A 19,190-nucleotide genomic window follows, 5' to 3' on the forward strand; every position below is an offset into this window, starting at 1 on the left:
AATAAAGAACGGTTGGGGAAGCACGAGCGCCGTGGTCAGGATCGACAACCAGTGCCCCGAATTGCCAACTAACTTTAATCTTTGCCTGATGCGCCGCGGGTCCATCATCTGCTGCATCGTCGTTACCGATCGCCCATAGATTCCCCAAGAATATCTGGGAGGCGCATTTCTCACCGGGCCTGTCACAACTGCCTAGATCGAGAGAGAGGCCCCATCTCTCGGGATTTCTTCCTTCCTTACACACTAGCTGTCCGTCATTCGTTTGTCAACTTCATCAGCATTCTGATCCTCACTCTCCGTCCTCCTTTGTTCTCCGACACTGCGCAACAGGCACCCGTATTCAGCCCTGCGCAACCAAGCATTGCTTTTCCCACCTCCTCCTCACCGACGCTTCGGCACAGCGCAGTGCCCTTCACATCATGGCTATAGGGCCATTGCGATATCTTCTGTTTGCCATCACGGTGAGTGTGTCTGGCCCCGCCACAGGACCCCTTTCGCATCACTGACTGGCTTCAAGGGGTTGGCCGTCTTCTTTTTCATCTCTAGGAGCGCTATCCCAATCCCCGAGAACATCGGCACCAAGTTGAACCCCGCGACCTACAAAGATACCTTTTCCTCCTCTCCCTCCTCGCAAAATGATGCGCTGTCATCAAGTGGACCGATCAAAGACATCCCGACGGATCGCGTGAACGCCACCTTCGTGACCCTCGCTCGCAACACTGATCTTTGGGAGATGGTCAAGTCCATCCGGACGGTGGAAGACCGCTTTAACCACAACTATCACTACGACTGGGTGTTCTTGAACGACAAGCCCTTCGATGACGAGTTCAAGAAGGTTACCTCAGCCTTGATCTCCGGCAATACGTTCTATGGCGTGATTCCGAAGGAACATTGGTCATATCCCGAGTGGATCGACCAGGAGAAGGCGAAGAAGGTCCGACAGGAGATGGGAGAGAAGAAGATCATCTACGGCGACTCGGAGAGCTACCGTCACATGTGCCGTTATGAATCCGGATTCTTCTTCCGGCACCCACTGATGCTGAACTATGAGTACTACTGGCGCGTGGAGCCCAGCATTGAGCTCTTCTGTGATGTCAGCTTTGACCCATTCCGCTACGTGAAAGAAAACGACAAGAAGTACAGCTTTGTGCTGAGTCTGTACGAGTACTACGACACCATCCCGAGCCTGTGGGGTACGGTGCAAAAGTTCATGGAGGAGCACCCGGAGCATATCGCGGACGGCAACTCTATGGGTTTTTTGAGTGATGATGGCGGCAAGACTTACAACAAGTGTCACTTTGTGAGTATTGCCCCTTAACCTCTCCGCTGGCTTAACTAACCAGTTTGTAGTGGTCCAACTTTGAGATTGGAAGTCTGGAATGGCTGCGGTCCAAGGAATACATTGACTACTTTGAGACGCTCGACCACGCTGGTGGCTTCTTCTATGAACGCTGGGGCGATGCACCAGTGCACTCTATCGCCGCGGGACTTCTCTTGAAGAAGGAGCAGATCCACTTCTTCAACGAGATTGGCTACTACCATGTCCCATTCACCCACTGCCCGACTGGCGAGCAGCTAAGGTTGGACCTGAAGTGCCACTGCAACCCTAAGGACAACTTTGACTGGAAGGGATACTCTTGTAAGTCCCCCACTTATCTTCCGCTCGGGCATCAAAACTAACGAGCAACGTACAGGCACGTCCCGGTTCTTCCAAGTCAACGACATGGACAAGCCTAAGGGCTACGAGAATGAGAGCTGAGGGGCTCATGACTGAATCTATCCACTCGAAAAGTATTTGGAAATTATGTCGTTGCGAAGCGCAAAATTGGCCGTGCATGTGATCAGCAAAGCCGGACATCTCTTGACCAGCACGATCGAGTGGCTCTGTCCAGGCATAAGAAAACGTCCACTAACGGGACACTTCCCAGCTCATTACTGAACCATTTTCCAACCACCCTGCTGAATGCTGGGCGCAGGTTCACAACATTTGAAAAAATATTCTTCATTTCTTGATTTCCGGACGAGGGTGTCATGTGTTTATAAGATTGTCGGGAACTTCACTTCACAAGCGCGCATCATTTTTCTCTATATTCCGGGTATAGGGGTTGCAAAGTACAGAGATCGTTTGCAGGATGTATTGGATGGAGTCGGGATGAAATGGGAAAGGAAAATAGCTGCTCTGTAGCCAGGCAAGCCTCATAAATGTACATAGCCGTGTTCTAATGATAACAACGATATAAAGATCCGTCAAAGCACGATGTAATGATACAAACAATACCAAAAAATATAATCAAGCACAAGCAACATCCCTCATACCCAACTAATCCTTCTTAGGCTTCTTCGTACCATACTTCGACCGACTGTTCAACCGAGAAGCAACACCACCCTGAGAGAAGTTAGCCAATTCCACCCCAATTTCCAAAAACCCAATTGCAGAAAATAAAACCTACCAAATCCATCGCACCACGAACCAAATGGTACTTCACACCAGGACAATCAGGCACACGACCACCACGCACCATAACGACACTGTGCTGCTGGATATTGTGTCCTACACACCATGAACCAATTAGCCTCATTCATCCAAGTCCACGATTCCCATGTGCTCTCATTCTCTTCACACCCCCCAATCCCACAAAGACCAAAGCGGAGAGGAAAGTGAACTCACCTTCACCAGGAATATAAGCCGTAACAACCTTCCCACTACTCAACCTAACTCTCGCCGTCTTCCGCTCACCAGAGTTCGGCTTCTTAGGCTTCGTAATACCCGTCTTCAAACACACTCCCTTCATCTGAGACCGGCCGATCAGCGCCGGAGACCGAGAGCGACGTGCGCGCTGCGCAGTACGGCATCCGCGCCGCACTTGGTTGTAGGTGGCCTGGCGAAACGGGGAGGTGGAGAATTGCCGGAGAATGGAGGAAGAAGAGGATGTGACGGAGGTCTTGCCTGCAGCAGCAGCAGCAGCAGCTACTGCGGTGGGCGTGCGGAGGACGGGCTGGAAAGGTCGTCGGGGAGCGGCGAGGGTGGTGATAGAGCAGGTAGTGGATTTGATAGCGGCGGGGCGCTGGACAAGAGTCCGAAGCGTGCGCAGGGCGAGGGAGGAGACGAGGGGCGGCATTTTTGTTTATATGTCTCCTGGGCGATGTGCTTTGGCCTGGGGGGTTATATTGGCTATCGGGATGGGAAACATTTCCTGGACGGGGCTGAGAGAGATTGTATCACGTGACGGGTGGAAGATGGCGGAGGTGGTGGGTGTGGTGCGCCGGAGGAGCTTTGCTGCGGGAACGCGCCAGTGGACTGGCTGCCTGGCTGCGATGTCAGAGCTGCTGGTGCTTGCTTGAGTGCTACGTCGGTTACCTCTACTTACTGACTGCTTAACTATCCTCCTCCGACTTTCAACCTCCCCATCTCACGAACAACCACACTCATCTAACATCTACTACTATCAGCCCTCGACACAACACATATACCACCCTGCAAATAAAACTCCCATCACAACCGTCACAATGGTCCGTCCATCCATCCACCTACTTCACAACCTCCCCGATAACCCTCACCACCCCCAACCCTCATTCATACAGAACGGATAACTAACAAAAGATCAATAGTCCCTCCGCATCGCCCCCCCCTCCAGCAACCCAACCCAAACAACCAACACGACCACCCGCGCCGTCATCGATCTCCCCCACCCCTCCAAGGGCGCCCCCTCGGCCCCCGGTCTCCCCGACACCCTCCGCGACAACATCACTCTCCCAGCGCCCCGGGGCCCTCCCTCCACAGCGACCACCACCCCATCCTCGACGCACCCGCTCGAAGCCCGCCTCCTCGCGTGGCGCGCCACCCAGGATGCATTGAAAATGGAGTCGCTGCGTCGGGCGTACGGCATCGCGGAGCCCGTGCGCCGCGGCATGGAGTTGAAGATCGTGCGGGATGGGACGTTCAGGCCTGCTGCGTTGGGTGGTCTCGGAATGGGAAATCTCCATGAGGATATTTTGGTCCTTGGTGGTAGGGATGCTGAGGTGGGTTGGGAGGATGTGTTTAAGGGTGAGTTTTTACCTATACCTACTCTTTTCTCTGTTTATATGTTTGGGTGTGTGTGTATGTGTGTGTTTTGCTAACGAGTGGGGGTTTAGGTGATGAGTTCCGTGAACCGCCTGCTTTCCATGATGAGATGGAGAAGAGATTGCGCATGGATCACTGAGTGGGTGATGGTGATGATGGTGGTAGTGGCAGTTCTTAGTCTGGTCTGGACATGACATGGCATGGCATGGCTTTACTTAACTCATTGGTTGGCTGTTGAATGGGTTGTTATGAATCGGATTTTAAGTTTGTTTTCCTCTTATTTCTTGATACAGGCGCTGTCTGCGGTAAATTATACAATACAATCAATCAATAAATGGTGGTTACATCTACACCAACAATTTTGAGTAAGCCTACGTTGGTTGAAAGGAAAGTACTACTACAGGCTGAATAGCTACCATATGTGCAATCTTTGTACATTATGTAGTTTCCGCTGGCCTCAAACCAAGGAAACGCTATATTTGACATCAACCTGTGGGTCGCACAAGCCCCGTATCTCAAACTAGATTCAATCAGATGGCTGGCCAGATCGGAAGAGGGCCACCAGGGTCTTCCGTGAGCACTGCAAATTCGTCGGTCCAAGCCCTAACGCAACAGTAACACAGCAGAACGGCAAAGGACCATGTAAGCAATTGCAAGAGATAGGCTTCCAATAAGTGAACATAAATGCAACAAATTCGAGACCGGCCAACGAGACAACACAGGGGGCGGGAGAGCAAGCGAGAACATGAGCTTTAGGGTATATACGAAATAAGCGGAAGCGGAGCAGCATCAAGCGACTCATGGAACTATGCAAGCCAAACGGTGACCACTTGGTGGAACAGACAACGGGGTAAATGTCAATGCAGCGATGCTGGTAAAGTGATGATAACCCATCCATAACGCCGTCTCATTACGGTCAGACAGCCAACCACATGCAATGTCTTGCGGCAAAAAAAGGCGAACAAGCGTGAGGGAGGACCAAAGCCTACTCGAACCCAGCAGGAGAGAAGCAACAAGGCTCCAATAAGGGTCTAGAAGAAAGCTCGTATCGACGAATCTTCAAATAGCACAAGCAAGTGAGCTTGGCATTGGTATCTGGGAGGGCAAAGCGATAATGGCAGTTCCCGAGGACGCAAGCAAGGGAGGGCTGCCTTAAGTATATGACTTCTGTCGTCTCCTTTCTCGGGCGGAAACCGTGCTATTCATTATTGGATGATGCAGCGACAGCCAGGGCTACGCTCACTGGTCTCCCGCTCCCGGGTGTACTGGGGTTTGGACTTGGCGTCTTCTTCGTCAACGATCTCCTGGGGCTTCACAGTCATGTGAACCACATTGGGAGCGTCCCGGCTGAACTTGGAGTCTAGATGATAATAGATCAGTACCAGCACCAGAGAAGCGGTAGAGGTGATAGATACCTGATAACGGGGCTTTGTCATCAAGCAGCTTGCCGAATGAGATGAGTCGGATGGAGCTGGGCGATGATGGCCGCGGCTCCCAGTCTGCCAGGAATCATATGTTAGCCACCCGCAACTTCCGAAACAACCCTGGCTATTGCACGCATACCTTGGCGCCATTCCCGCCAGATCAATTCCTTCAACGTGTATACACTCATGGCGAAGGGATCGTAATTCTCTACATTGACCGACCGTTTCCGTAGATACTTTCCATCGATCTTGAACGGGTGTCGGGAGCCTGTTATCAAGAGCAGGGTGATCACTAAGGATGGGCCTGTGTCCTCCTCTTTGGCAGCCTCATCTGATCCCTGGGACGATGGCTCGGAGCCAGCTGCCGGAGCCTTCGCCTCATCGTGTTGTTCAGGAGATGCGCTTGCAGATGGAGCCGCATCTACAGGGTCCTGCTTGGGAACGGGTGCTGACGTATTGTCCTCATTATTGTCTGTGGGCTTCGCATCCACCGAACTGGACTCTTGGCTCTCGGCCTGGGCGTTATCGGGATGAGGGGCGGCACTAGGAAGCTCCTGGGTTTCTGACGACGGCACGGCAATGGTTGTGGACTGCGAAGGCAGGTTGGAGTCGGAGGTGGGCGACATGGGATCAACTTTGGGGTCTTCGGTGACCGACATGGTTTGGTTCTGACACACCTCGTGAAGCCGCACGAGTCAGATAGCGCGAGGGGAAGAAAGGAAGGCTAAGCTAGCAATTCGGAATCGATGAAAACTTTAAAAGAGAGAATAGATTGCAGCGAAAATTCCGTTGGGGATAGCTGAACCGATATGGGAGTTGACTGATGAGGGTAAAAGGGGGGAGGCGAATCAGGCTGGGGATCGAAGACAGGAGCGGATGAAGCAAGGCGATGCGCGCACGGAGGAGGGAAAGGAGGGCAGGCTGAGAGAAGGTGCTAAATTAGGTAGGCGAGGAGGAGTTTCCAAGGGTGGCCCGAACAAGAGACTAGAACCTTGATCGGGGATGGGTGAAGGGGGCCATGCGACCCGAAGGAGACCAGCGAGAGCGAAAAGGGGACGGCGTGAGTAGTGAGGAGACGAGGGACCACGAAGGCGATCGGGCGGGCCCACGAGTGGAGGAGGAGGAGAATGAGGAGAGGATTGATTATTACCCTGTGTGTAAGGCTGAAAGGGAGACTAAAAAAGGTTTGTGGCAATGAAGAAGATGGGGGAATGTATAAAGAATGGGAGAGGGGGAGGCAAAGGGGAGGGGAAAGAGGAAGTAGTAAGTAGGAGAAGGGGACAAAAAGACTGGATTGATTGATTGATGGATGGATGGGATGGACAGGGAAAGGGAGAGAGAGAGGAGACTAGACAAGACAGACAGACAAGACAGAGAGGTCCAAGCCAGTCACTGCTGAGGGGAGCCCTGATCTGGTTGGTTGGTTCCCCGGGCGTCACCTTGGATCGGTGGGCCACCGCCCATAATTAACGGCCCTTTCTACTCTTCCTTCATCCTTCTCCCTCTTCTGTCCCTCTTCCCCTTCCGGTTCATCTCAATCATCGTTCGTCAGTTGAACTTGGCTTTGCATGCAGGTGATTCTTTGGGCGTCAGCATTGGCTTGAATGGACGGAATGAGAATCAATTCCCGCGTGCAGCTGAGGCCTTGGTGGCAGCGGATCCTGGTCGCTTCCGGACATATCTGCGTCATGAGCAGGTCGTGACACCTGTCATGCTGAAAATCGCTCCTGTTGACTCCATAGAAGCTGTGCGATCAAACTTCTACACATGGTTTAGATCTCTACGCTTAGCTTAGAGAGATAAGCAACTCCCAGTCAATTCATGTTGTTAACTGGGCCCAAGGCATGCACGCGGAAGATAAAAGATGTTCATTCATCAGATGATAGGTTCTATCTAATCAGTACAAAACGAATGCACCACTCCGACCATATGCCCCTTACACACTATACATGGTGCATTAGCGCTCTACACTAGAGTATGCCGCCTTGCTAAGGCTGTCGATTGAGGGGTTGCACCTGCTCAAGTGATCTTGTTTCATACCACCCTGCATACAATCATCTTTAGAAGCCTGACGACGAACTATCTTTCCAGGCATCTAGCGCATTGACAAAATGATATTCCGTGCGCTAATATGGTGCTCTTGGGGTAGACAATCAATGCCAGATTCTTGCACATCGGCAATGATCGTCACTTTACTTTGCGCGAACACGTGCTGACGTGACTTGACATCTATGCAAGGTCTTAAGACCAAGTGTTGGCCACGTCGGGACATCCAGCGGGATCAGTCACTCGTAGCAGAGCTAAATAGCTAATGTAAAGCTATGCAATAGAAATATGCCTCAAAAAGGCATGCTAGGACGACGCAGTCGAATGGTCGGATTGCCAAGCAACTGAGACATACTACAGTCTAGAAGAGATCGCCAACATTCTAATCACGATACTAGCTCTGAGAGCTTTGCAAAACCCTATTTTATTTTTCTAGACCTTTCCATGACTAATCTTGCAGGAACCTAGAAGCAAGAGGTTTCAACTGCCTGCTTCCTCAGTTATGGCTGAGACTATGCGACAGTGAAACTAGCTAGTCAGTCTTGTCCATAGGACAACACGACTTCATCAGTACCATGTTAAGGCCAGTTATCTGTGCTCTGTGAGATTGCACCTAATATTCGAGGGGTAGATCGACCAACCTCACAAGGAATATCGCGACTGAGAGGAGTCTATGACACTCGTCAATCTTATACCATATCTAGAGGCAATGAATACTATCGACCTAACGTTTCGGTATAAATACTACGCTTGAGTAGTATCTGTCATATATCTTCTGGGGCTGTTCTACACTAGAAGCGGTTGACTTGCCTTCATGAGTGAAACGACCCCGTTGCCTCAGGCCATTAATTATAAAGTGGGTCGCTGATCAATCCACAGTCATATACCCAGTTTCGAGAACTATTCTAGATCACAGGTCACCATTTGGTTTGTCATCGAAGATCCCGTCGCTTACGTCTGATAGAAAGGTCCAGATATTATGGACTAGAACTTGTTTCACTCTTTCAAGCCCCCACGGTCTAGGCTTCTACTTGACCACTACATGATCAACGCGCTGGCACCTCTCCATGGTGACTGTTTTCGCCAGCTGGGTCTCGCTTAGTATACGTTGACTACCAAAGCTGTCTAGACCCGGGATAGCGATGATGCTTCATAACTCGCTTTGGAATGTATCACGGCTAAATTATACGGACTGAACTGGAGAATGTGTCCTCGCAGTCGCTCCATATTCCCTGCTTGTCGACAATATACTGTCGCATCTGTCACACCGTCATAGATACACTGGAGCTTGGATATTCCAGTGCTAACCTTTCCCAGAGTACCGATAGCTCTCATAGCTGTTAACGATCGGTTCTAAGCTACCATTTACTTTGTGTGTATGCGTCAATGCTGGAAGACTTCCCGCGAGGGAATCTCGTACTTCCTACTACGGGGTCTGGTTAAAGAGCCGAATAGGAGCATCTTAAAGAATATCACTGAAACTTGCATAGATAGTCAGCGCGGATTGAGGATAACCTCGACCAGAGTCTCTGGTAACTTGTTCGGACACAGCTTTGTGCTCTCGTATATCCTTAGCGATGTCAGCGCAGATCAGCGAATAATACTATACAATACAGTGTCATGAAGCCTATGCCACGGCGGGACTACCTTCAGGGATTGTCCAATGTTATATGGCTACACTTTCCCAAAACCATGCTACCATCTTGCAGTGTCTGCAGGCATAAAATCACCTTCTCAATAGGAAGGCACCGATAGGAAAGGTAGCGAATCAGTGGTTGAACACACATCGAGAATTCCAGGCCAGGGGTAGAAAGACATATTCAATGTCAATTCAGAGAGCAATGGTGATGAACTTCATACCAATCTCACCGACTAAGTTTCGCCTCCTATACCCCGCATAGGAATTGTCGAGTCGTCCAAGGCCTGGCAGTCAAGCGATGGTGTTTCCCCCATGGCAATAGGAGCCATTGCCGAGGGTCCCTAGAGACGTTAGCGAATCTATAGTGTACCCATAAACCACAGTATCTTAAACGTAGTATGTGTAGGTGCAAAGAATCCGATACAATGGACGCAATGTATTGCTTCAGGAAAGGGTTCTGTCCTCTGGGAAGAAATGGGATTCCTTGAATCAGCCTTCTGAGTGGAGAGTTCCTTGGCGCGTTTGAAGTGAAGTTAACTCTGAGGAATAAGGATCCATTAAATATGAAGTAGATGACTCTCTGAAGGTTGAGTACGCGTACTAGGAATGTGGACAAGTACGTTAATACACAGTACTAAGAAAGGGAGAAATGGGTAAGACATTGTATCAGAATTAACTCATTACAAGAGGCGAGCGAGGCAAGAGAGATCAATTCGATTGGAATGACTAATGCGTAGTCGCGTCTTTGTGAGAGTATTTAGAGGGAAGGCAGATACAAGCATAGTGCGTTGCTGTTTATCTCATTGTCATCCGCCATCCGCACCTCCCCACCTCGCACTCACTGCCCCCCGACTGAATCATGCTAAAATCATCAGAAAACAGCATGGTTGAGCAGTATGTTCATCTTCTCAAAATTTTCGGTCTTGGTGGGGCATCATCTACATTCCGCAATCTAATTTCTGTACGAGCCATCTATATCCGAAGGGTTCGTAGTCACGCCACACCGATAATGGCACGATCGACCAACTAGCTTGATAAATCAGCTTGATAAACTACAATCCTTTTTGACATAAAATATCAAATTGATTATAGTAAGCCAATTCGAGGATTCCAGAGCAAAAGTCTTGACGATTTGACATCATGATCGCTCGATGAAGGGGCTTCATATCGGTGAATGTGTTACTGGATGATCGACGAACTTTTGCATGTTTGCTCGACCCATTACCCATAGGTATCCGACTTAACCGGCAGACTTATCCCGTCTAGACTATCTCTCTGCTATTGTTATTCTGAAACTTGGGTGCTAATTCGAGAACAGCCCGGCGATCCGTCGTCTCCTGATTGCCTAGGATTCTTGAAGATGCCAGGTCACCAAGAACATGTCCACGTGGACGAACAACCACCATGCCATGGTCCAGGATTCAGACATGGCTTTATGCCTCGCATTTGCAAGTAGCATTTGGTGGACTCGAATAGCGGTATCCATGGTATCTTTCCTGCCATGTTCTCGCCCGGTGACCGGCCTTGACAGTGTGACATCATTCTTGCCTGGATGTGCGTCAATGGTGTCCACGGCGCACGCCCAACAAAGACTCGTCTGAACTTGACCCAACATTTTGACCGTGAAGAAAAGAGGGGCGTCGTGAGGCTGGAAGGTAAATCATTCAAGTCCGGTTTAACCTCGAGGGGTAACCTACCCCTCTGAAGCATTCCTCTCACCGAGGCATCCCTGAAAAGGTTTAGTTAACTGGATTGGGATAGAGAACAAGTAGACAGCAACCCTTGCTGTCACACAACCCGGACCTGATACGGATATGCAGTGGCCCAGACCCAAAACTTCCCTGATGTAATTAGCTGTTTACGAAGCATGATCTGGATTTAAGTCATATGGCCACCCTACTGCAGGCCTGATTCCATATAAATGGCCTTGCCCCGTCACCCTAATCCTCAAGCAGCGCCCCCTAACTCACTTATGCTGATCACCCGGGAAGTCTTAATCTTTCCTAGAGATGCTTCGACAGTCCCTCTCAATCGCAAAAAAGGCGACTCGGAAGCTCTACACTCATGATGACTCCAGTGACCTGAGCCTGGACTTGAACATCACAGAACCAGCGGTATTTGTGCCTACGTTTACGAACAAGCCGGCTGTCCTTCGGGGTACCTGCCAGTTAAGATTGAAAAACAATCTGACGGTAAAAAGGTTGACTGTGAATTTTCGTGGGACTAGTCGTGTGACATGGCCGCATGGTGAGGCTAACGTCTTGCTTGTAGGACCATCTGTCTTCGAAACTAATCCATGACGATCTCTCGCAGGGCTTCATGACACCCAGACCGTGACAGATAGCACGTTGACCTTGGTTAGCCCACAGGCCTCGGATCCCGCACTTCCCTGCTATTCAAGCGCCCTGTCCGAGGGAAGAAAGTCCACATGGCATAGGGATAAACGCGAGCTGCGGAATGCAGTTCCGTCCACGTTATGTATGGACGGAACACACGGAAAGGCAGCAGGGCCAAAATATCAACGTCTACCCGCTGGAACACATACGTACGAATTTGAGATGGTGTTACACTCTCATCTACCAGAATCAATCGAGATTCGACAATCCCATGTCCAGTACCGGGTTCGCGCGTGCGTCGAGTGCCCGGGTTTTCTGAAGCGAAGCTTTGCAAAAAAGCAGGCTATTGCTACGGTTCACTGTCCAGCTGAAGACGACGTGGAAGACGCTGAACCAGCATACGTTGCGCGGGCTTGGAAAGGGCTGCTTCAATGTGGAATCCTCGTTTCGAGGCGAGGCGCTCCCCTCGGTGACCGGCTGCCTGTTACAGTATCCCTTACGGAATCGAGGAAATCCGAGTTCCGGGGCCTGCAGGTTTTTCTCTCGGAGAACGTCCAATATCACCAAAAAGATGGACTTGCATGCTGCCCGGGTCCTTTTAGACGCGTTATATTATATGAAAAAGTGGAGAAAACCGGACCCACTATGTCGCTCCACCGGGCCGAGAATGTTGATGATGAGCGGCCAGAATCGGCTGCGAAGGATGACGGAGCACTTGCGAAGTTGGTCGGGGATCCCGAGATACCAAGTGGACTAGAGGCTGCGGAAGAGGAGACTGTGATGGACCTTACCTTGCAACTTCCAGATTGCCATTTACATTGTGTATCGACTGGAACGCAAGGCATGCACTATGACACCAAGTACAAGAATGTGAGGGTGAGCCACTGGCTGGAGGTAAGGCCACAAAACTTGGGAGAATGACTCGAAACGGAAAACAAAAGGAAAATCAAACTAACGAAGAGCGTGCAGTTTGTTTTTATGGTGTCCCCAAGGGATAATACCCTCGGTTCAAGCAGCGAGCGCATTGTGCAAAAAGTGGCGAAGGTTCCACTCGCACTTCGGTCCTGCTATGCTCAGCATACCAATGCTTCTCTGCCAGCGTATGGTGATGCCTAGGAATTCCGCTGTGGCCGATAGGTTCGGTTCGTCCACACACAAACGACTCCGACCAGCAGCAGTACCACACCACCACCCTCCATCATCTCCACCCCCTCCGCTCAAGAATGATTATAAAGATAAGCATTAATAAAAATGGGGTAAACCGCTGGTCGTACCACTGGACCGAATGCCGCGGGAGGTCGGGAAAGCTTCGGTGGCACCGTCGATTGGCGACCGTTCCCGGTGGCGATCTCCAGCCGTGTTCAAGCCTACCCGCGGCCGTGGCCTGCATCACAGTCTACCGAGATCCACCTTCCGTCTGTGAGTGGATGATTGAAAACTCTTCAGAGAGGTTAAACGCTTCCAGGGACAAGGGAGGCCCATTATGTCCAGAAGACCCACGCTAAACCTGCCCTTGCACGGGCCTTGCCTCCACTAAGTGGGGATCTAGTGAACCCTGTGTGGGCCATCCGGTTTATCAGGCGCCATGAAGTTGCATCACTCGCTGCGCTTTCCGACGATCATCCACTTCGGAATGCATCATCCTCACATCATCGCGCAACCTGCCCCGAAACCATCGTGCTGCTCACCGAAGATCCTGTCGTGGACAGTTGGCGGTTGCCCATTCGCACCACTGGCCTGTGATGTCAGTCGCAGGTCCATACCCATGGGTGAATCCGCTGAGATGTGGAGGGCTAAGACGCTTCCAATCTTTCCCCGTGGGTGTGCCCCCCTCTGGGACGGCTCAAGTTGCGCTCCACTGTCGGTGGCCGCATGCGGTTTTCCATTCTTTTAAGTCTGCTACATCTGCCAGTTCGTCTCCTCTCCGCTGTCGCCTTTTTCTCGATCACTCTTCCTTCCTTTTCCCTCTTTCCCCATCTCCTCCTACCCCAGTTCCCCGGATTTCGTGCGCAGTCCCAGCGCTGTTTGGTTTGATCGACTCGGCATCATGGCGCCCCCAAAGTACGCCGGCATGTCTGGCCGGAAACTATCCCTGTTTCTATCAGGCATTGCTACGATGGGGTTTCTGCTCTTCGGTTACGATCGTAAGTTGTCGATCCCAGTATGTAACCATGCAAGGGTAAGCTACTAACCACTATCACTCTAGAGGGTGTAATGTCTGGTATTATCTCGGACGCCGCGTTCAATAATGTCTTCACGGCTACCAAAAACGACAATGTCATGCAGGCCACTGTCACTGCTGTCTACGAAGTTGGTCAGTAAATGTCACATCGGCATAAAATGTATGTCAAGTCACTAATCCTTGCCTTGCAGGCTGCCTCGTCGGTGCTGTCTTCGCTTTGATCTTCGGTGAAACATTGGGTCGCCGTCTTATGGTCATCTCAGGCGCTTGGGTGATGATTATCGGTGTCATCATCCAGGTTACCGCCATGCCAGGCCATATCCCCCTGCTACAGTTCATCTTCGGTCGTGTTATCACTGGTATCGGCAACGGCATGAACACCTCGACTATTCCCACTTATCAAGCCGAGTGTTCTAAGTCTACCAACCGTGGTCTCTTGATCTGTATTGAGGGTGGTATTATCGCCATTGGAACAGCGATCGCTTATTGGATTGACTTCGGTGCACACTACGGCCCGCCTGATCTTGTCTGGCGCTTCCCCATCGCATTCCAGATCTTCTTCGGTATCTTGATCATTGTCGGCATGACGTATCTTCCGGACTCTCCTCGGTACTTGATCGCCCACGGCAAGGTTGAGGAAGGCACCCGGGTTCTTGCTGCGCTGGCAGATGCAGAAGTTGATGACCCTCATGTCCAGTTGGAGAAGCAACTGACGCTTGACTCGATCAGAGCGTAAGTTCTTTCTCGATAAGGTCTGATGGCTAGCAAAACTGACATTGTATATAGGTCCGGTTCTTCCAAGGCTAGTTTCCGTGATCTGCTCACCGGTGGTCCTTCCCAACATTTCCGCCGGATGATTGTAGGATCATCTTCCCAGTTTTTCCAGCAGATTTCCGGATGCAATGCTGTCATCTACTATCTTCCCGTGCTGCTGGAACAGTCTATCGGACAATCTCACGACTTTGCCCTTCTGATTGGCGGTGTGAACATGATCTGTTACGCTATCTTCGCCACCTTCTCTTGGTTCTTCATTGAGAAGATTGGTCGGCGTAAGCTGTTCCTCGGAGGCAGCTATGGTCAATGTGCTGCTATGGTTATTGTTTTCGGATGCTTGATTCCCGGTGATTCCGAGAGCGCTAAGGGAGCTGTCTTCGGCTTCTTCCTTTACATGTGTGTCTTCGGTGCCACCTGGCTTCCCCTGCCTTGGCTCTACCCAGCCGAGATCTCTCCTCTCAAGACCAGATCCAAAGCGAATGCTGTGTCTACTTGCAGCAACTGGCTATTCAACTTCACAGTTGTCATGATCACTCCTGTTATGGTCCAGCACATTGGTTGGGGTACTTACCTCTTCTTCGCCGCCTGGAACGGTCTCTTCATTCCCGTCATTTGGTTCTTCTACCCGGAAACTGCCGGTCGCAGTCTGGAAGAGATCGATTTGATCTTCGCCAAGGGTTATGTTGAGAACATGAGCTACGTCCGGGCAGCGAAGGAACTGCCCAAGCTCACCGACGAAGAGATCGAGGCCAAGGCCGCTGAATACGGAATTCTTGGCGACGAGGAGAAGGCTGAGGAGAGAATCGCCGAGAAGGATCCTCCTGCGTCTGCTGAGTTCTCTCAGTTCCAGCCTACCCAGCTGTAAAGGGTGTATACCACACATTCCCACCTTCCATTACTTGGTCTTTGAAAATTTTTTCGCATGATGATATGCTTTGGACATGAGTTTTATACCATTTTGTTTTGATTTTTCTACCGAGCCGTTGCAGGACAACCAAGCTTACGCGTGTATTATCTGGCACTTGGTGCTTATTGTGGCTCTTTCCAAAGATTCTTGGCTATGGTCCAAGGTGAGGGAAGAGGAAGCACTTGTTCATAATTAACGCGTGGTTGTTGAGCAGCCTCGAGATGTATTATGGTCATCTGCGTGTAGATGTTATGTCCGATAGAGTGATCTATAGATCTGTTTGCTCTTGGCAGTTTGATACCTTTTGATTGCTAAATGAACAATCAAACCATGTCTTTGACAATATGCAAATCCATACATTTATTAGGGTAACAATGGATATCATTCATTGAACAACGATCCCAAATTATTGCAAAGCATCTCTTACAAGAAACCTAAATTATCAAGGCTATCAGACGACTAGCGGCAGGACCCATGGATCAAAAGCAAACATACCTGTAGTCCGGACACTTAAATGTTTTAACCTGCAGATCCAAACTCTAATAGTTCTTCCTTCCGCTAGCGCCATCGAGTTCAAGTAACCAATAGCTCAAGCCACATTCGATTGTGGATTCTCAGGACGGACATGCCATTGACTGCATGCATGATCTATTTAAGCCCTACTGTTCAATAGTGTGCATGAGGGAACATACTGGAACAACTTCTTGGAGACAAAGTAGACACCAGTTCCAACAATGGCAACCTTGGCGAACCGCCCGAAGCCTGGAGCGGCATAACCCCGAGCATAGAGATGGCGAGCGTAGTTCGGATTAAAATAGGGAGTTGGTGAACGCATATTCGATGTGATTTATACAGGTGATAGACTTTTTGGGCGATAGTAAGCCAATCTATGTCCCCATGGTGGAATGATTGATTAATACTTGGCGAAGTTCGGGGTTCGAGAATCCTTCGCGGGCTCGGCCTCGGCCTTTAGCGCTGGGAAGACCGAGTTCTCGGCTTTGACTTCAGTCAGCCTCACCATAAACATCACCACCATCACATAATCACTATCTCAGCTCCTGTGAGCAAGCACGCTGGTTTAGGCAATTGGCATTCCGTGTGTATTAATTTGGGTCCTATTACCCCTGTTATCTATGGTATGTCCAGACTAACACCATCCAACTGCATACGGCATCCATGACCGACACCGAACCTCGCAAACGTCGCCGGCCCGCCAAATCGTGTGAGCAATGCCGCCAACGCAAGGTTCGCTGTGACCGTAATGTACCCTGTGGGCCTTGCACACGAGCTCGCTCATCTTTGGGTTGCTCTTATCGTCGGGTCAGTCGTTCTTCGACACCGACTGATCACCAAGCATCTCCCCTTATCTCGCATGAGCCGCAGCGCAATGCACGGGGCTACCCGCTGCCATCTGGCATCCCAGATGGCTCAACGGGGTCCCTGGACGAGAGGCCACACATTGGACCTCAATGCGGTAGCAAGGAATGCATCTCGTCGCAGTTAGGGTCAACGATCCGTGACCTCCAGCTTCGTTTACAGCGTCTGGAGGAACAATTAACCAGCCCGGATATAGCACGGCCAGAACCTGATATCCAGCAGGCACTTCGAGAGCTGTGCGACAAGGTCCAGAGCCTGGAGCAGCGACTACTATGTACGCAATCAAGCCAAGCACCGAAAGGAGAACTGGCCATTGCTGCAGCGCCTCCTCGACTACACTCCAGTTCCAAGAAGATGAAGCTGTTCGGACCAACTCATTACATGCACACGATGGATAAGGTGCGAGCCCTGTCTCCATGATGAATCGGATGAAGACTAACTATCAGTAGCTCCAGCTCGTGGGCTCAATGGAAACTCGGGGTCCCCAGCCACTGTGCCCCGAGCTCAAGGCAGAGCTGACTGCTCAAATCAAGGAGCTTCGTTATCTCCGTGGATCAGTGAAGGCAGCACAGAGTCCCCGGTTGAATGACCCTGTGCCGGACTTGCTCTCTACCATCCCAACCAGATCGGTGTGCGATGAGCTGGTGCAATGCTACCTACGAACATTCGAAGGCATCTATCGCATCGTCCACATACCATCCTTCAATAAAGAATACCAGCAATTCTGGGACCACCCCCCAGCAACATCCACTCCCTTCCTCATGAAGCTGGCATTGATCCTCGCCATCGGCACAACCTTCCACCCACAACGAGGCAAAGCTGGCAAAGAATACGATACTCGACTCATCCAAACCTGGATCTACGCCGCCCAATGGTGGCTCACAGGCCCAACCGAAAAGAACACCTTCAACCTGGACGGCCTCCAGATCTTCTGCCTACTCCTCCTCGCCCGCCAACTAGGATCCCCAGGCCCATCTCTATACCTCTCCGCCGCTTCCCTCCTACAGACAGCCTCAGCCATGGGCCTGCACCGCGACTCAGCCCACTTCCCATCTCTCTCCCCATTCCAATCCGAAATGCGAGCCCGTCTCTGGACCACCGTCCTCGAACTAACCCTCCAGTCCTCCCTCGAATCCGCCTCCCCCATCCCCATCCCATACTTCGATACCAAGCCCCCATCCAACCTCAACGACACCGACATCCACCCAGACCTCAAGCACCTCCCAACTCCTCACCCCAGCACCACCACCCACACAGACACATCCCTCCAACTCCTTCTCCACGACTCCTTCACCCTCCGCGCTGAAACAATCCACCTCATCCACAGCCCCAACAATATCCCCTACCAAAAGGCCCTCGACCTGACCACCAAACTCCGCACCACCTGCCACACCATCACCACCACCACCACATCACCCCAATCATTCCACCACTCCCACCTCCTCACAACCCTAACCCGCTACATCCTCCACCTACACCTCCCCTTCGCCCGCGCCGCCCACACAATCCCTCAATACCACTATTCCCGGAAACTATGTCTCGAATCCGCCCTCACAATCGCCTCGTTCGCCCCAACCACCACCTCCTTCACTCCCCTCGACAACGACTTCCCCCTCCTAACCCTCACAGCCCGCGGTCCCCTCCGCGGCCCGCTAAACCTCGATGTAATCTGCACATTGGCGCTGGAACTCATCACCCAGATAGAGGAGGCCCCAGGCACAGATACCACAAACAACCCCAACAACAACAATAATAACAGTACTAGTAGTCGACCCAGTCCCTTAAGTCTACTATCATCAACAATACGAACCCCCATCCTGCACACCCTCGAGAACCTCGCCCTGCAGAGCGCACACGTTCTGAAAATGCATGGGAAGTCGCCGGCGTTGAAACGGTATATTATCTCCCAGGCGCTGGTGGCGCAGATTAGGGCTTTGGAAGATGGTGCGGGTGCTGGGGATGATGTGCAGGGGGTGGTGTATGAGGCTGTTAGGGGGTGTTTAAGGCATGGGGTGGGGATGTTGAGGGGGATGGAAAAGGAAGGTATTGCGGAGGGGTTGGGGATGTTTGTTACGCCGGATAGTGCTGGTGGTGCTGGTGCTGGTGCTGGGGGGTTGGATGAGATGGAAGAGGGGTTGGGGATTGGGATGGGATTGGTAAGTATTACTTCAGTTTGGATTGTTGTTTCTGGAATGAGGGCTAATTGTTGTTGGTTTCTTGTAGGATGATCTTGAAGGGTGGGATTTGGCGAGTTTTTTGTATGTGCCTGGGTTTGCGGATATGGGGGGTTGGTAGGGATGGTAGTAGATAGATCAATGGGGATGATAGGATGATGTTGGATGAAGGTGCAGAAAGTTGCTCATGGCAATGGTTGTATATAAGATTAATGAGTGTATGAAAAGAATGATCGTCTCTATTATTAAGGCATGTGATAGTAATATT

General features: G+C 51.0%; 7 protein-coding genes across 7 annotated transcripts; 5 read left to right on the forward strand and 2 right to left on the reverse strand.

The window, feature by feature from the left end:
- Positions 1-419: 419 nt before the first annotated feature.
- On the forward strand, positions 420-1,759 carry KRE2 (glycosyltransferase family 15 protein; the record flags this gene model as incomplete). Its single annotated transcript, XM_041689463.1, has 4 exons — positions 420-461; positions 518-1,300; positions 1,351-1,639; positions 1,695-1,759. 4 exons carry the CDS (start codon positions 420-422, stop codon positions 1,757-1,759), a joined length of 1,179 nt encoding a protein of 392 aa, XP_041543145.1.
- Positions 1,760-2,320: 561 nt separating this feature from the next.
- AKAW2_41066A (mitochondrial 37S ribosomal protein uS12m) lies at positions 2,321-3,119 on the reverse strand (the record flags this gene model as incomplete). The annotated part of the gene is made up of 3 exons (XM_041689464.1): positions 2,321-2,386; positions 2,451-2,551; positions 2,669-3,119. The coding sequence occupies 3 exons, from the start codon at positions 3,117-3,119 to the stop codon at positions 2,321-2,323; spliced, it is 618 nt and encodes a 205-aa protein (XP_041543146.1).
- Positions 3,120-3,507: 388 nt separating this feature from the next.
- On the forward strand, positions 3,508-4,202 carry AKAW2_41067S (proteasome maturation protein; the record flags this gene model as incomplete). Its single annotated transcript, XM_041689465.1, has 3 exons — positions 3,508-3,510; positions 3,610-4,045; positions 4,135-4,202. The coding sequence occupies 3 exons, from the start codon at positions 3,508-3,510 to the stop codon at positions 4,200-4,202; spliced, it is 507 nt and encodes a 168-aa protein (XP_041543147.1).
- Positions 4,203-5,268: 1,066 nt separating this feature from the next.
- AKAW2_41068A (uncharacterized protein) lies at positions 5,269-6,146 on the reverse strand (the record flags this gene model as incomplete). Its single annotated transcript, XM_041689466.1, has 3 exons — positions 5,269-5,423; positions 5,479-5,562; positions 5,627-6,146. 3 exons carry the CDS (start codon positions 6,144-6,146, stop codon positions 5,269-5,271), a joined length of 759 nt encoding a protein of 252 aa, XP_041543148.1.
- Positions 6,147-11,181: 5,035 nt separating this feature from the next.
- Positions 11,182-12,624, forward strand: AKAW2_41069S (uncharacterized protein; the record flags this gene model as incomplete). The annotated part of the gene is made up of 3 exons (XM_041689467.1): positions 11,182-11,419; positions 11,486-12,402; positions 12,478-12,624. 3 exons carry the CDS (start codon positions 11,182-11,184, stop codon positions 12,622-12,624), a joined length of 1,302 nt encoding a protein of 433 aa, XP_041543149.1.
- A 931-nt stretch (positions 12,625-13,555) lies between these two features.
- On the forward strand, positions 13,556-15,329 carry AKAW2_41070S (putative MFS monosaccharide transporter; the record flags this gene model as incomplete). The annotated part of the gene is made up of 4 exons (XM_041689469.1): positions 13,556-13,652; positions 13,715-13,822; positions 13,882-14,422; positions 14,477-15,329. 4 exons carry the CDS (start codon positions 13,556-13,558, stop codon positions 15,327-15,329), a joined length of 1,599 nt encoding a protein of 532 aa, XP_041543150.1.
- A 1,218-nt stretch (positions 15,330-16,547) lies between these two features.
- Positions 16,548-19,043, forward strand: AKAW2_41071S (uncharacterized protein; the record flags this gene model as incomplete). The annotated part of the gene is made up of 3 exons (XM_041689470.1): positions 16,548-17,147; positions 17,198-18,904; positions 18,972-19,043. The coding sequence occupies 3 exons, from the start codon at positions 16,548-16,550 to the stop codon at positions 19,041-19,043; spliced, it is 2,379 nt and encodes a 792-aa protein (XP_041543151.1).
- Between the last annotated feature and the right edge of the window lie 147 nt (positions 19,044-19,190).

The sequence above is a fragment of the Aspergillus luchuensis genome, chromosome 4 (assembly GCF_016861625.1).
Source record: "Aspergillus luchuensis IFO 4308 DNA, chromosome 4, nearly complete sequence".
NCBI lineage: Eukaryota > Fungi > Ascomycota > Eurotiomycetes > Eurotiales > Aspergillaceae > Aspergillus > Aspergillus luchuensis.